At 42.1% G+C, this 14,646-nt stretch overlaps 1 protein-coding gene across 4 annotated transcripts; it reads left to right on the top strand.

The window, feature by feature from the left end:
* Window positions 1-1,008: 1,008 nt before the first annotated feature.
* On the top strand, window positions 1,009-13,373 carry VDAC2 (voltage dependent anion channel 2). 4 transcript variants are annotated; one of them, XM_081790524.1, is made up of 11 exons: window positions 1,009-1,134; window positions 1,267-1,356; window positions 1,553-1,607; window positions 2,711-2,779; window positions 3,612-3,661; window positions 6,696-6,848; window positions 6,942-6,994; window positions 7,597-7,824; window positions 8,969-9,119; window positions 11,416-11,473; window positions 12,618-13,373. In XM_081790524.1, the coding sequence occupies exons 3-11, from the start codon at window positions 1,577-1,579 to the stop codon at window positions 12,707-12,709; spliced, it is 885 nt and encodes a 294-aa protein (XP_081646650.1). In that variant the 5' UTR covers window positions 1,009-1,134; window positions 1,267-1,356; window positions 1,553-1,576; the 3' UTR covers window positions 12,710-13,373. The 4 variants fall into 4 exon arrangements, with proteins under 4 accessions (XP_081646650.1, XP_078290559.1, XP_060498369.1 ...); XM_078434433.2 differs by having other exon boundaries at window positions 1,550-1,607; XM_060642386.3 differs by lacking the exon at window positions 1,009-1,134 and having other exon boundaries at window positions 1,197-1,356.
* Window positions 13,374-14,646: the final 1,273 nt, after the last annotated feature.

The raw sequence follows: 14,646 nt of genomic DNA, 5'->3' as shown, positions 1-14,646 counted from the left end.
GCCAAAGCAAACAAGTTCCCAGTAGAACCAGGCTGATTTCAGCGCAACCTGTCTGAGCTTGAATGAAGGCATTAATTAGTGTTTCTGGTGCCTGAGCAAAGACTCTTCCTTTCTTCTAACCTGTTACAGGAGTAGTTCCAACCATAACCAGGCAAGTTTTATGGCTGAGCTTACACATGGGAGGGAGTCCATCAGGATGCACCTCCAATCTGGGTTTGCCTTGTGGAAATCTCTCTGGTTACCGTCGGGTTTAGGAGGAGGGTGGAACTTCCAGCAGCATTTGAGTTGAGCAGAGGTGGCTTTCAGAGCCAGAGGGGATGGGGGTTGGGAGGCTTTCCTCATTGCGTGCGGCTGAATGGCTACTAAAGACCACTTCGTCTCCGTTAAACTTGCCATTTTAGTGATGAGGAAACTCAGATACAGTAAGGATAAAATGCTGAGATTGTTGATGGATTCCGGGGCTTCAATTGACCCTATTTCTATCTCATTAGACGGCTCATTTTTTCTTGTTCTTTTAGCTCCCTCACTCTTCCAGCACACTCAAGGAACTTGAGCGCAACATTCTACTGCCTCGTCAGCAAGATTTCTAAATTTTCTAGCAGGCTTGACTCATCAAGACAGCTCCGGTTCGGTGCGTGTGCAAAGCAGCCCTATCCCTAAGCCAGGAGGCGGCGACAAAAGAGGAACCCTAAGGGCTAGAAGCGAGGAAAAGGGGCGGGGCACCCTGAGGCCGGCTCCACTTAGTTCTGGGCTGGTCCTCCCACCGCGGCCTCTGCGATGGGAGACGGTCTCTGCAGGGTATGGGAAACACACCCCTGGAAGGAAGTTGGAGAATCGTACGTGACCCCCGTGCTGCGCAGCCGCGCCCAGTGGCGCCGGGTCCCGCGCGGGCGCGCGCCTGACGCCCCACCCCATCCATGAGGAGCGCGCGCGGGGCCTCGGCCCCATTCCCCGCACGCGCAGTCCCTACAGCGCTGCCTCCGCCGTTCCCCGCCCCCTCTCCTCTAGGGTTGCCCTCGTCGCTGCCTGACCCGAGGTCCAGCAGCCTCTGCCTTTCCGGCCCCCGCCGACGGACAGAAGCAGCCCACCCCGGGGCCGGGTGTGTCTTCCGCCCTCGTGGCTGTTCTGAAGCAGGTTGGAGTGGACAGCGGGCGGCGTTGCGGGGGCCGGCGCGGCGGACACCCTCGGGGGCATCGGCGGGGTCCTGGCGGGGGGAGGACAGGGTTGCGGCGGGCGGAACGGTGTCTCCTTCACTTCGCCCTCCAGCCGCGGTAGCTGCAGCCGAAGCCTGAGCGAGCCGAGCGGCCTCAGCTGCGAGCAGAGCGGCGGCAGCAGCCCCTCCCAGGAGACCACCAGGTACGCCGCTGTCGCGTCACTTGGCCGCCTAGGCCCCGACGACCAAGCAGGACGCCTTAGCCACACTCGGGGTCGGCCCTGGCTCCCTAAGATGGCCGCGCAGCCCCGCGGCTCTTCGCCTCCCTGTCTGAGACCCCTTCTGGCCTCTTGACTTGTCCCTAACCCCCGCTGACCGCACCTCTTGTCCCTCCAGCAGATCACCTCTTTCTGTGGCTTCGCCATGGCGACCTATGGACAGAGCTGCGCGCGGCGTAAGTAGAGCGGAGATGTCTGCGGGATGGGGCGGGGTTGGCTGGGAGTCGAAGCCTGTCCACCGGAAAACCGCACCTTCTTTCCCCTAATCTTTCCAGGGGCTTGGAAACTCGCCCCTTTTGGTAGCCGTTCCACCGTCTGACTGCCTCAGCTCTGCGGAGGAGGGGCTGGGCTGTGGGATTTCAGATAGAGGGACTAGGTCAGGGGAGTTGGTCTGTGGACGCATCACCTCCACCCCTTGAACGTGCCTTTGACGAACTCGAAAGCAAAAAGTTACTAACTGTTGGATTCAGCCTTTGGAAGATTGGGTCAGTCACTTTTTTAGAGGAAGTAGTAACCCCCTTGGTGAGAGCACAAGGTCATTACACGTGCTCCTAAGGGCGTGGACGTGCTCTGTAGAATGAATGAGCTGGTATAACCATCACAGATTGCTTGTCCTTAAGCCGCATAGCATTGGCCAAGGACTTGAGTGCCATATTAATATGCCTAAAGTGCTTTTTGATAGTTAGTTGATGTAGATGCTTGAGTGAATCCTAGATTATTGTGTTTTTGTCTAAATTCTAGTATTTAAATTAACATGTTAATTACCTATCTCTTCCCACTCCAGACTATTGGTTTCGAACTCAGGGAGGATACTAAGAGGTCTATTATGGGAGAGGGCCTTGTTTCAGGTTTTGGTTTTAGGTCACTTGGTTAAATCAGCCTATCCCAGTGAATTTTGGCAGAGATTTCTGTGTGTATAGATATGTTTATGTGTATGTGTTTGGCTCTTTGTACTAGTTGGGTCCTAAGAGGTGAGGCTGTAGATACTGTGTAAATTTAGGAATAGAAAGTCTGTTTTTTCTGTTTTGGAAGGAATTGCCCAAGTTTATATAGCCACTTACTGTGGTTATTCATTTTAGAAATAAAGCTTTATTGGTGATATCTCTTTCATGGATCATTAGAATACATATAGTTAGTGTAGCTCCTGGTGGTATCAAAAGAAAACATCTTCAACAAGTTGGACTGCTTCAATTTAAAGATAGCAGTGGGTGATAATCTAGTTCCTGGACAGAAAGTGGGAGAACAGGAACCTTAACCCTGGAATGTTTCTTCCCACCAGCAATGTGTATTCCTCCATCATATGCTGACCTTGGCAAAGCTGCCAGAGATATTTTCAACAAGGGATTTGGTAAGATTCTTTTTTTCTTTCCTTTTTTTTTTTTTTTTTTCCTTACCCACCCCCGATCAGAAGTGAAAATGTGTTTGGATTGCTTGAGGAAGTTAATAATTTTTTCAAATTGTAAATATCTTGCTGTGTTGGTTTGTTTACTAGATACATTTTAGATAAAATTTCTGTTAAAATAGTAACAATCCACATCTTTCTCCACCCCAGTTTCCTCTATTTTTTTTTTTCAAACTGTAGTTCATGGATTTTATCTATAAGAAAAAAACAGTTGTGCTTTCTTTCATTTCCTTCAGATACAGCTTAGGTCTTGAGTGACTAGAATTATGATGTTTAAAGTGTTTTTGCTTTGGCAGTGGTTATTCCTAGTGGTTTATGGATTTTTTCAAATGAATTTGGGTTTTCTTCTTGAAGATTTTGTTCCACATACACCCCCTCTACTTTGGATTATTCTTCCAGTTACTTAGTTGATTAATCCTAAAGGAAGAGCTCTTTGGGATAATTGTTCTAAATGTCTGTATTAAATAAACTATTGGTTATTCCAAGACTTAAAGTTAATTTTCTGATCTGATATTTAGGTTTTAAAATGGTTTGAAAACCATTTTTTGTGCCATATATACACCAGAACACTAGGCAAAGCTGCATGAGATGTTCTGTGCTGTACATGTTAGTTTACATAGAGTAATTAAAAATCTTTTCATTTAAATGTTGTATCAACCCACATTTTTATGCTCCTTTGAATATATGAAGTTTTTCTGTTTTTTATGTGATTTCAGCTATTGGTATGCATTTTTTATACAGAATAATCATTTCGTTATCTTTTACTCTCTGCTTGAAGGTTTTGGGTTGGTGAAACTGGATGTGAAAACAAAGTCATGCAGTGGTGTGGTGAGTGTTAGATATCTAATAAATCCTGATGAACTGTTAAATAATTTTCCTTTTTCTTTTTAAAAAACATTTTTAATGTTAATCCATTTGAGAGCAAGAGCGTGCGTATGAGTGGGGGAGGGTCAGAGAGAGAGGGAGACACAGAATCTGAAGCAGGCTCCAGGCTCTGAGCTGTCAGCACAGAGCCCGACGCGGGGCTCGAACTCACGGACCGCGAGATCATGACTTTGGGATCATGACCTGAGCCAAAGTCGGCCACCCAACCCACTGAGCCACCCAGGTGCCCCCTGCCTTTTTTGTTTTTCAGTGTTCATTCATTTGTTTGTTAGAAGAGAGAGCGGGAGCGTGCGCACGCCGTTGCATGAGCAACGGAGGGGTAGAGAGAGAGAATCCCAAGCAAGTTCCACACTGCTCTGATGCAGGGCTTGAGCTCTGTGAGACCCTAACCTGAACTGAAACCGAGAGTCAGATGCTTAATTGACTAAACCACCCAGGCGCTGCCCTGTTTTGAGATTGCTTTGGGGATGGTTATGTGTGTGAATACTGACTATTAACTGGTTATTTTGATAAATCCTTGCTGTAATTGTTAGCTCCCTTAGTGCATATAACTGATATTTATTAAAATTGATCATATTGTAGTTTCTTAATGCACGGACTTGGATTTCAGGGGTATTATATTGGTCACATCTGTCATTTGGCTTCTTTGGTCTGTAAGGAAGCCCAAGTGTTCACTGGTTGCGCAGCTTACCTGCTCAGAGTAATAGTACAGAGCAGTGACTTAGTGTTTGTTTTTGTGTTCCCACTCTTTAACCTCTTGAAGTCCTATATAAGCACTTGCTGTGCACTTGTGGCGTCACAAAAGCCTTCTGAGAAAAATGAAGACTCAATCCTTGTTTAAAGAGCTTGTTTATTGCTGGTTGGAGAGACAAAATAAACTTTAATCTGGAGAACAATCAGAGAAGTGTATCTAGTACTAGATTGATTAATCAAAATCTTTGTTGGAGAGAAAAGGCTTTTTGTGGACAGCGGTTAAGGAACGCTTTACAGAATTAGGTTTAAGATCAAGAAGGATGTATATGGGTTGGACTCCATACAGTATGTTTTGTTTCCATTTAATGTGTAACTCAGTGTGGTACTGCTCTTGTAGTATGTACCTGGCCCCAGATAAGTCCCTTTAACAGCTCGTTCTGTTTTCTCACCTAAACTTGCAGAGGTGTCCAGTTTGCTTCAGAATGTAGAAGCCTTAAGTGTTTGGTGATGGAGTGAAAGGTGTAAGCTGTTCCAGTGATGTCATCTGGTCCAATTCTGGTCCCACATGATGATCTTGATTTTGTGTCTTGAAGATTCCTTGGAGATATAGATATATATATATACACACACACACACACACACACACACACATATATATAGGCTGGCTCATAACCTATAGGCTGATGGATGGCAGTGGGTGGAGCCTCAAGAGTCATTGGTCTTTGTCACTCAGGATTAAAAATAGCTACTTCCACATATTCAGCATTCCAAGTATTTGCTAGAAGAACATGCTCCATATGTATTGTTTTAGTAATGCTTTCCTTTTGTGTAGAGCACAGGAAGATGTGCAGAGCTTTCACAGTGCCAGTCCAATTTAATCCTCCAAAGGTAGATCTTGTTAATACAATTCAGGAAATTGAGACCCAGAAAAGTGTCTTCTTCAGTGTTACTCATTTACTAAATGACAGCCAGAACTGGATGCCAGGGCTCTTAAATTTTACATCCAGTGTTTTTTCCTAACAATCCAGTGCTTTTTAGTATGGGCACTGAGTGCCAAGCCTTGACTTGAAATTCCTGTTAAAGCATTTTACATCAGGAGATTGAGTCCATCTCACTGCAGAGCAATAGTTATACAAATGTTCTGTTTTCTAAGTGAGGGATGATTGGCCTTTTCTTCCACTGATATATTTTTGATATTTCCTCACTCTTGCAGGCATCACAATTTCAGGTTGAGTTCTATTAGTTAGATTAGCTGTCTTCTTTAGACTTGGCTTTCCATTGGCCAAAGTGTGTAGCCATCATTAGCAGACAAATTGTGAATCAGAACACTCAGTAGGTATTTTAATATTTTAACTTGGAAGTTTGCCTGTCTGTATAATAAACTTTGAAAGATTATTAGGTTTTTGGATTTTCTATAGCAGATTGTAAATTTCAGTAAGGCCTCCATATTATGCCTTCCTTTCCAGTTGGTGTGCAATTAGGGATTGGCAAGATACTTATATTTGCTGCAAACATAAGATTATGTGGTGTACTTCAAATTAATACCTGTATTAGGTTGTTTTCTCTACTGATATTATCTATCATACATAATATAGTTTACATCATGCATGATAAAACCAGTTGTAGAGCAAATCTTTTCCTACTTTGTTTCGTTTTTAATGAGAATGTGAAAGATGTTTGGGAAGGTATGAAATCTTAGGAAAACTTCATCTCAGAAAAATAGAATATTGGGGTTACCAAAGATTTTAAGTTTTTTCTTATGGCATGAATTCTTCCTACACTGGAGTGCTTTCTGTTGTAGGAATTTTCAGGAAACATTTCCTAATAGTGTGTCAGTTATTATAAATGCTCATTTTAGTGATGGGAGGGCATCTATGATTAACCATACTAACCTTCGTGTTTTATTTAATATCAGGCAGAAAGGAAACAGTGCCAAAACATTCATTCCTCCCCGCCACCTTCCCTAATTTTTAAATTCCAAATAAAATCACCTTAGTGGAAGTTTCCTTAAAAGGTCTACAGTTTGTTGTTCATTTGAGAATTAGATACAGGTTAACTTGTGATTGACTGGTTGGAAATGTCCAGTGTATGTAAGGTGGCAGTTAGTAACTGACAGGCTAATTTGTTCTTGTGTGTACTCACAGTAGCAGAGGATAGGAATATTTGGAAAACTAGAAAAAAGGATTAGTGAAATTACTGTATTTTAGTGGGGTTTTATGTAAGTTAGGCAGTGATTCTTCTAGGCTTACAAGAAAGTTCATGAAGTCATTTATTGTCTTACTAGGAATTCTCAACATCTGGTTCATCTAACACAGACACTGGTAAAGTTACTGGAACCTTGGAGACCAAATATAAATGGTGTGAGTATGGTCTGACTTTCACAGAAAAATGGAACACTGATAACACTCTGGGAACAGAAATAGCAATTGAAGACCAGGTAACATTTTGAACATGTGTTTTGGTATTAATTTATTTTTGTAATTCAAAAAGGAAATAATGATGAAAACAAATTCTTTTTCTCTCAAAATAGATTTGTCAAGGTTTGAAACTGACATTTGATACTACCTTTTCACCAAACACGGGGTAAGCATGTACAGACATTTTTATCTGCTTTAAATTTCGTTTTTATTTTTAAGTAATCTCTATATCCAGTGTGGAGCTTTAGCTCAACCCTGAGATCAAGAGTCGTATGCTCTAGCAACTGAGCCAGCCAGGCACCCCTTTATCTGCTTTAAATTTAAAAGCATTTCTGTATATTTAGGAAAGGTGCACATTTACTGTTTGATAGCTTCCTTAACTTCCTTGTGGTGGTGAATTTCTGTTTTTGCCTTTGGAAGATGATGAGTACTACAGTCGCTATTGTTGGCTTCCCTTCAAATATATGCCTCTTCCCATCGTGGCACTAACTTGGGTAATTAACATGTTTCTAATAGGCTTTTGTGACTGATTGCCAGTTGTGCAAAAAGCAATCTTCTGATGGTGGTAGAAGTCCAGTAACTCCATGTTCCCTTGTTTTTTAGCTCACTGAGCTGTATCTTCTTTACCTCTTAGGGTTATCCTGCTACTGCTTTTACTCCCCATTTATGCTGCAGTTCATAAATCCCTCTTGTGCTCTCTGTGCAGAGGTTGAGTGTGTAAGGCTTTCCCACTGGCATCAGTTTTAAGTCAGTTTGTTCTTTTTCCAGAAAGAAAAGTGGTAAAATCAAGTCTTCTTACAAGAGGGAGTGTATAAACCTCGGTTGTGATGTTGACTTTGATTTTGCTGGACCTGCAATCCATGGTTCAGCTGTCTTTGGTTATGAGGGCTGGCTTGCTGGGTACCAGATGACCTTTGACAGTGCCAAATCAAAGCTGACAAGAAACAACTTTGCAGTGGGCTACAGGACTGGGGACTTCCAGCTACACACTAATGTGTGAGTATTTCCTTTGTGAGTTATGGGGACATAGGACCTGGGAGTGGTATTGATGTCACCTGTCATTTCTTATGAACCCAGGTACAATCTAAAGGATTTCTCTTAAAAAAAAAAAAAAAGAATTTCTGCCTTTTTAAAAGAAAGTTTCTTTATTTATTTTGAGAGTGTGTGTGCACGCATGTGTGGGAGGGGCAGAGAGAGAGAGAGAGAGACAGAGAGAGAGAGACAGAGAGACACAGAGAGAGAGAGAGAATTCCAGGCAGGCTCCACGCTGTCAGCGCAGAGCTCCACTAGGGGCTCAAACTCACAAACTGTCAGATCATGACCTGAGCTAAAATCAAGAGTCGGATGCTTAACCACCTTAGCCACCCAGTACCCCTAAAGGATCTCTCTTAACACAAAAAGATCATCATCCTTAGGCATTTCTGGGTGCCCTTAGAAGTGTATAGTAAAAAATGTTAGTCTGACTTTTGGTGCTGAGAGAGTAAATGTTTAATTTATATGAGGCTTGATGTGCTCTGGAGTTTTAGAAAAGGCTAAGATGTTGCCAAATTACCAGTATGTTTGACTTGTCTGTGATATCTGAGGTGCTGAGTTGGTAGGATTGCCTAAAATGAATGGTGTTTTTACCTAACCCAAATTAGGTATGTATGTTGAAAGGATTTAAGAATTTTTCTCCCTTATAAAAACAACGGATTATTAAATAGCAGAAGTACAAAGAAGAAGACCAAAATTTCTCATAATCCTAATCCTACCATCTAGATGTATAATCTTTGTTACCTGATAATGTTTGGGAGTTTTCTTATATGTAAATATAGAAAATATGTATTACAAAGCCTGGTTTATAATCCCTCCCGTACTACCTCAATACATTTTGATAATTTTATTGTAGCATTCTACAGCATGATTATTAGTGGCTGGGTGGTAATTAATTCTACTGAATGATTTATCATGATTTGTATGACCTTACTTTGGGGCATACATTGGAATAAAGACCTTTTAAAACATGTTTTCAGTGGAATACTAGAGACCCATGTGAGCAATATAACTATAGCATTGTTTAACTATAATTCTACAATAACAGCTTAGTGCTGTAGACATTACAGTGTCTGTTTTAGATTTACTAATTTAAAGTATCTTACAGCAATGATGGGACAGAATTTGGAGGATCAATTTATCAGAAAGTATGTGAAGATCTTGACACTTCAGTAAACCTTGCTTGGACATCAGGTACCAACTGCACTCGCTTTGGCATTGCAGCCAAATATCAGTTGGACCCCACTGCTTCCATTTCTGTGAGTACTGCTGTGGGCTTAGAGTGGGCTCTTTGCTTGTGGGAATTCATCTTTGGGTAGATTGAATTGTATTGAAAGTTTGAACCGTGGTTCACAGGATCCCTAGTTTACTCCTAGATTGGAATTAGAATTTGTAATGCTGCATTTTCTGTGGAGACAGTGTTAGAAGTTTGTTACCAGGTCATAGTTTGTTTAACCTCAAAAGCTGCTCAGTTAGTGTGGATAATAACCCTGAGCTCCAAGCCTGTCTAAGCTCAGGGAAGCCAGTGTTTTGGCCCCAGGCCAGGAGTAATAGCATTTTAATTGTTACTTTGTCTTTCTATAGGAAATAGTAGTACTATGTTAGTTGGACTCTGTCTTTATGGTTAACAAAATATCTTTAGATTTGATCTTCAGGGTCTGTGGTACAAATGCTGTTTTGCAGGTGGAGATCCCAAAGCTTAGAGAGAGAAAGGACTTTCCTTACTGCTAGGCCCAGAGCAGAAGGGGTAGAACCAGGATTGGACTTGTACATCTTTTGATTTCCCTCCTGGCCACAGTGACCACTAGCTCATCCTGCTTTGCCTGGGACTATTCCAGCTTTTAGCATTAAGAGTCCTGCATCCCAGGGGCACATGGGTGGCTCAGTCCGCAAAGTGTTCCACTTTGGCTCAGGTCATAATTTCACGGTTTGTGAGTTTGAGCCAAGTGTCAGGCTCTGTGCTGACAACTCAGAACCTAGAGCCTGCTTTGGATTCTGTGTCTCCCTCTCTCTCTGCCTCTCCCCGTCAGCGCTCTATCTTTCTCTCAAAATAATAAACATTAAAAAAAAAAAGTCTTGCATCCCAAGGACTCCCTTCCACCTGTTCTTGGTTAGTTGGGGTGGATAGCCATCCTAGTCCTTTTCTTAGGCTTTTTTTTTTTTTTTAATGTTTGTTTTTGAGAGAGAGAGACAGACAGCTTGAGCAGGAGGAGGGGCAGAGAGAGAGAGGGAGACACAGAATCGAAAGCGGACTCTAGGCTCTGCACTGTCCACACGGAGCCCGACTGGGGGCTCGAACCCATGAACCATGAGATCATGACCTGAGCCAAAGTTGCACACTCAACTGACTGAGCTACCCAGTCGCTTTGCTTCTTTGCTATTTCATCTTTCAGTCATAGTGGGTTTAGGGTAGAAGGGCGTGCGGTGTCTGAGAGTGTAGAGGCAAGGCACTGGCTCTAGTTTGAGGCACATTAGCAGCTGTTCCTGTGTGTCAGTTGCTTACAGGTCAGGCATTGCCTATACTGTATGTACTGGGAATGAAAGGAAGTTAAACCTTCCTCGAGAGTTATTTCTGTTACGTAAAGTGATCTTCATTCCTGAGAACAATGTTTTGATAATTTAGGCAGTTAAGCTTTAGCCTCACTCTTAATTTATGATAGCAGTTGTAAGCAGAAAGAATGAGAAGCACCCAGAATGCTTTTCCCATTGGCAAGGCGCTGATTCATTTATTTTTCCCTTCTGTTTCCATTTACACTGTAGCAGTAAAAACCTTAGGATTCACACAACACTATCCTCTGGTAGCTACATTGCTGTTCTTTTCAAATGTATGTCCATGGCACCATAACAGATTTAATGCCAGCTGATGTAGCTCTCTCATAGTCTAAAATGGGAAGGCAACTTTGGCCTGTGTGCCATTGAGTGACTCCTGGGGATTAGTTTGGAAATACATCTAACATTTCTAGTGCCCCTGTGCCCCCAATCAAGCATCACCCTGAAGAAGTATTGCCCATCACAGTTTGATGGTTTACTTCTATTCTGAAATAGTAGAAACTTGTATCCAGTTTTGTCTGAGGCTCTTAGCTTGTTGGGCACAAGATGGTCACTAGTGGGGCATTTCTTTCTTAAGACCAATAGCTCACTTGGCCATTGGTGGCTAGTGAAGACTTGGCTGTGTGCCGAGTGAATGTAAGTGCCTTTTATGTGACTTCTGCTTGTAGGTACATCGTTTCTGTCTCTGGACTGGACTGTTTTGATGTTACACATTACAAGAGTGTAGACATCAAATAATTTCCAAATCTGTTTCGATCCTAGAGGTTGTTTGTCACCTTTTTACAACGAAGAAAATTGGGTCCTACTGATAATCTGACTTTGAGTTTAATGGATAAGAATTAAGTGGCACCAGGCTGTTGTTTGGCTTAATAACAATATTGAATTTTATTTCACATGTGAATAAAAAAGCAGAACACTTCATAATTGCATGATAGGGAAACCTGGAGGCCCTTTGTCTCTCCGGAGATTCAAAAACTTTACATCTGTTTTTGTATTTTATTTTAGGCAAAAGTCAACAACTCTAGTTTAATTGGAGTGGGCTATACTCAGACTCTGAGGCCTGGTAAGTGTTCTTGATACGTAGGATTTTTTTGATGGTGTTTCAAAAATTATTTTTTATTTCTCAGCTTCTTTGTAAACCTTTCAAAAAAAGTACAATGAACATGTTTATCTTTTGCCACAATTTTTTTTATTCCTTTTTTTTTCTTTTTCTTTTGCTGGACTGTTTGGAAGTTGGAGCTGTCATGACACTTCCGTAAATGCTTCAGCATGCATCTACTCAGAACAGGAATGTTCTGCTCTCCTACATAACTCATTGCTTTCATTGTTTGGTCTCTGTAGTCTCGTTTACTTTATGTACTATTTTGAGCCTTGCTATGTTTTCTAGAGCAGTACTTACCAAATTTTAGTGTGCGTGAATCACCCGGGGACTCATCAAAATGCAGATTCTGAGCCCATAGATCTGGATGAAGGGTTCTGTCTTTCTAACAAGCTCTTGTGTGATGCCAGTGTTACTGGTTCTTGGACCACATTTGAATAGCAGGTTCTAAAGCACTTGGAACTCTGCTCCCCCCCCCTTTCAGATAGGGATTTTCCCCCAGACTTTATTTTGGCCTTTTGGAAACCTAAAGGAAAGAATGGTATGAAGAACACCCATATGCCCTTAGCCGCATTCACCAGTTAACATTTACCACATGTGTTTTCTCTGTCCATGTCTGCATACATAATCCTTTTTTTCTCTATATGCCTTTAAGAATTATTTGTTTTGTAGACATGTGAATACACCAGCCCTAACATGCATATCCTGAGATTAAGACATTTTTCTTCCTAACTACAATACCACTGTCACAGCTAAGGAAATTAACATTAATTTAGCAATACATAATAGTCTATACATGTAGTCTATATTCTGTTTCCCCCACTTGTCTATTGTAGTTTTCCTTTCCTGAGTCCAATTATGATTTTCCTTTGTAGCATATTGAATATTATATTTTCTAGAGCACTTTGAACTTTATTAACATTTTTACGCTCTGTGACTTTATCTCTTAAGTTTCTGAATTCTCTTGTATCTCTGATACTCCTAAGTGCCCTCTGGTGGCTGGCACTAGTAGGTCATGTGACAGGCTGAGGAGGGACAGGCAGGCTATTAAAGATTGCAGACTTTCGAGGTGTTCAGACAAATCATAGTTGCCTGCTTTTGTTTACAGGTGTCAAGCTTACACTGTCTGCTCTGGTAGATGGGAAGAGCATTAATGCTGGAGGCCACAAACTTGGGCTTGCCCTGGAGTTGGAGGCTTAATCTAGCTGAAAGAAACCTCTGGGAATGGATATCAGAAGATTTGGCCTTAATATATTTCCAGTGTGACCGACCAGCAGGCTTTTTCCCCCCAAGAAGGTGATCAAAACAAAGGATGATCTAAACAAGAGCTGTATTTTAAATATTTAGACAGTTACTTGTTAGCTGGTTTCTAGTTGAATCGGTTATCTATCTAGTTACCAATGCTGCAGTCGTGCAGTCACCTATACATTATTTAAATGTATTTAACTGTTAAATGCGCTACCCACCAATAATGAAATAGACCTTTATGAAAACTGTGCAATTGTGTGCATGTTTGTTTTTATGTTCTTATTAACATTGAAAATTGCCATTGAATGAGATGGATCAGTGGAAGTTTTAAGATGAGGTTAAAAAATTTTGTTAAATTCAACTATTAGAGTTACTTTTGGTATCCCAAAACATTACAGATTATGAATAAAACAAGTATACATAACTAATGACTCCAAGTATTTGCAGAGTTAAACATTTGCCAGCTAGGGTCAAATCTCCCTTGTATCTAGTTAGTACTTTATTTTTCTGGTGAGCATTTTGCTTTTTACCTAAATCTGTGCCATTAAGTCCTCTGTCCCTAAAGTAACTCCATGAGCTTTTTGGACACAATAAAATAAGAGGATATATGCCTTTATATCTTCAGTTTGTAAGTTTGTCCAAAATTCCATTGGATCACTGTTGACCCCAGAAGGGAGTGGAGAGTAAGTGATGAAGAAAGGAAGAAGGGATGGTGCTGAAGGTTAGCCACATACACCACACCCCTGCAAGCTATCGCTGTGGAAAATGAGCTAGGCCATAGGTGGGATGGGACAAGGTATAGGCAAGTGGAGTGGGGTGTCTGTAACCAGAGGAACTGAGAAGGGAATATGTGGGCCTCGGTCAGATGTCAGTCATTTCATTCTAGGCAGACACTGACTGAAAGGGTCGGGCTTAAGTGTGTGAGACCAGAAGCCGTGCCATCAGGTTTTGTGGCCACTGGCCCTTAATCTGCACTTGGACTGAATGATAGAAATTAATAGGTGATTCTGGTTGGAATAGTAGGAAAGAGCAAGTGTTTTGATGGGAGGAGACAGTTTGAAGAATGTGATCAGAGTTTAAGAGAAGGGAGAGATTTGTTCACATTGAAACTACTAGACCCAGTGTACCATTTGAAGTCTGAGAGAGAACAGATAAGGAAATGTAAGTACTTTCAGACTCACTACCCAAAAAATGATACATGCTGAATATTTCTAGGTCAGAAAGAATCTGATGAGAGATTAGAAACCCAAGCAAACTTTCCACACTGGGGTGATAAAAAGGCTCCTTCTGGGGCGCCTGGGTAGCTCAGTCAGGCATCTGACTCAATTTCAGCTCAGATCATGATCTCATGGTTATAGATTGAGCCCTGCCTTGGGCTCTGTGCTCAGTGTGGAGCCTGGTTAGGATTCTCAATCTCTGCCCCTTCCCCCCATTTGTGCTCTCCTCTAAAAACAAGGGGTCTTTCTGATCTGTGTTTGTCTTGAGGGACTGGCAGAAATGGCCTGTATGAATAAGACAGGACTTAATGGCAGAAAGTTGGAATTTGAGCCATTTGAGAGACACTGTTGCTAGGTTAAAAAAAAACAGAAAAGATGTCTGTAAGTTAGGTGTGAAAACACCTCATGCTTTTGGGATACACAGGAGAGGTGTGAAGTAGCTCAGCAGACCGCTGAGAAACTGCTGGCAGTGCTTGGTGGGAAGGAACTGGTCACAGGCCTGGCGACCCCTGAAGCCTCCTGCTGCCCCTTAGTTAACCAGTGGCCTTCCCTCATGTTGTGTTTACCTGGTCCAGTACTCAGGACTGGGTGTGGCACAAGTGAGCTACCAGTTTGTCAAAGATCTATTTAAGAGTAAATTGGGCCTGTTTACCCATGTGCATCTTTTTTTTT

Source organism: Panthera onca, chromosome D2 (assembly GCF_046562875.1).
Source record: "Panthera onca isolate mPanOnc1 chromosome D2, mPanOnc1 haplotype 2, whole genome shotgun sequence".
Classification (NCBI taxonomy): domain Eukaryota; kingdom Metazoa; phylum Chordata; class Mammalia; order Carnivora; family Felidae; genus Panthera; species Panthera onca.
Note: the sequence above shows the minus strand (reverse complement) of the source record. Positions and strands in the feature narration are given on the sequence as shown.

Excerpts from the sequence above, each read along its gene's own strand:
- VDAC2 (XM_081790524.1), top strand. The coding sequence starts at position 1,577 with ATGGCGACCTATGGACAGAGCTGCGCGCGGC. Across the intron at positions 2,780-3,611 it reads TATTTTCAACAAGGGATTTG|GTTTTGGGTTGGTGAAACTG; the intron begins GTAAGATTCTTT and ends CTCTGCTTGAAG. Across the intron at positions 9,120-11,415 it reads ACCCCACTGCTTCCATTTCT|GCAAAAGTCAACAACTCTAG; the intron begins GTGAGTACTGCT and ends ATTTTATTTTAG.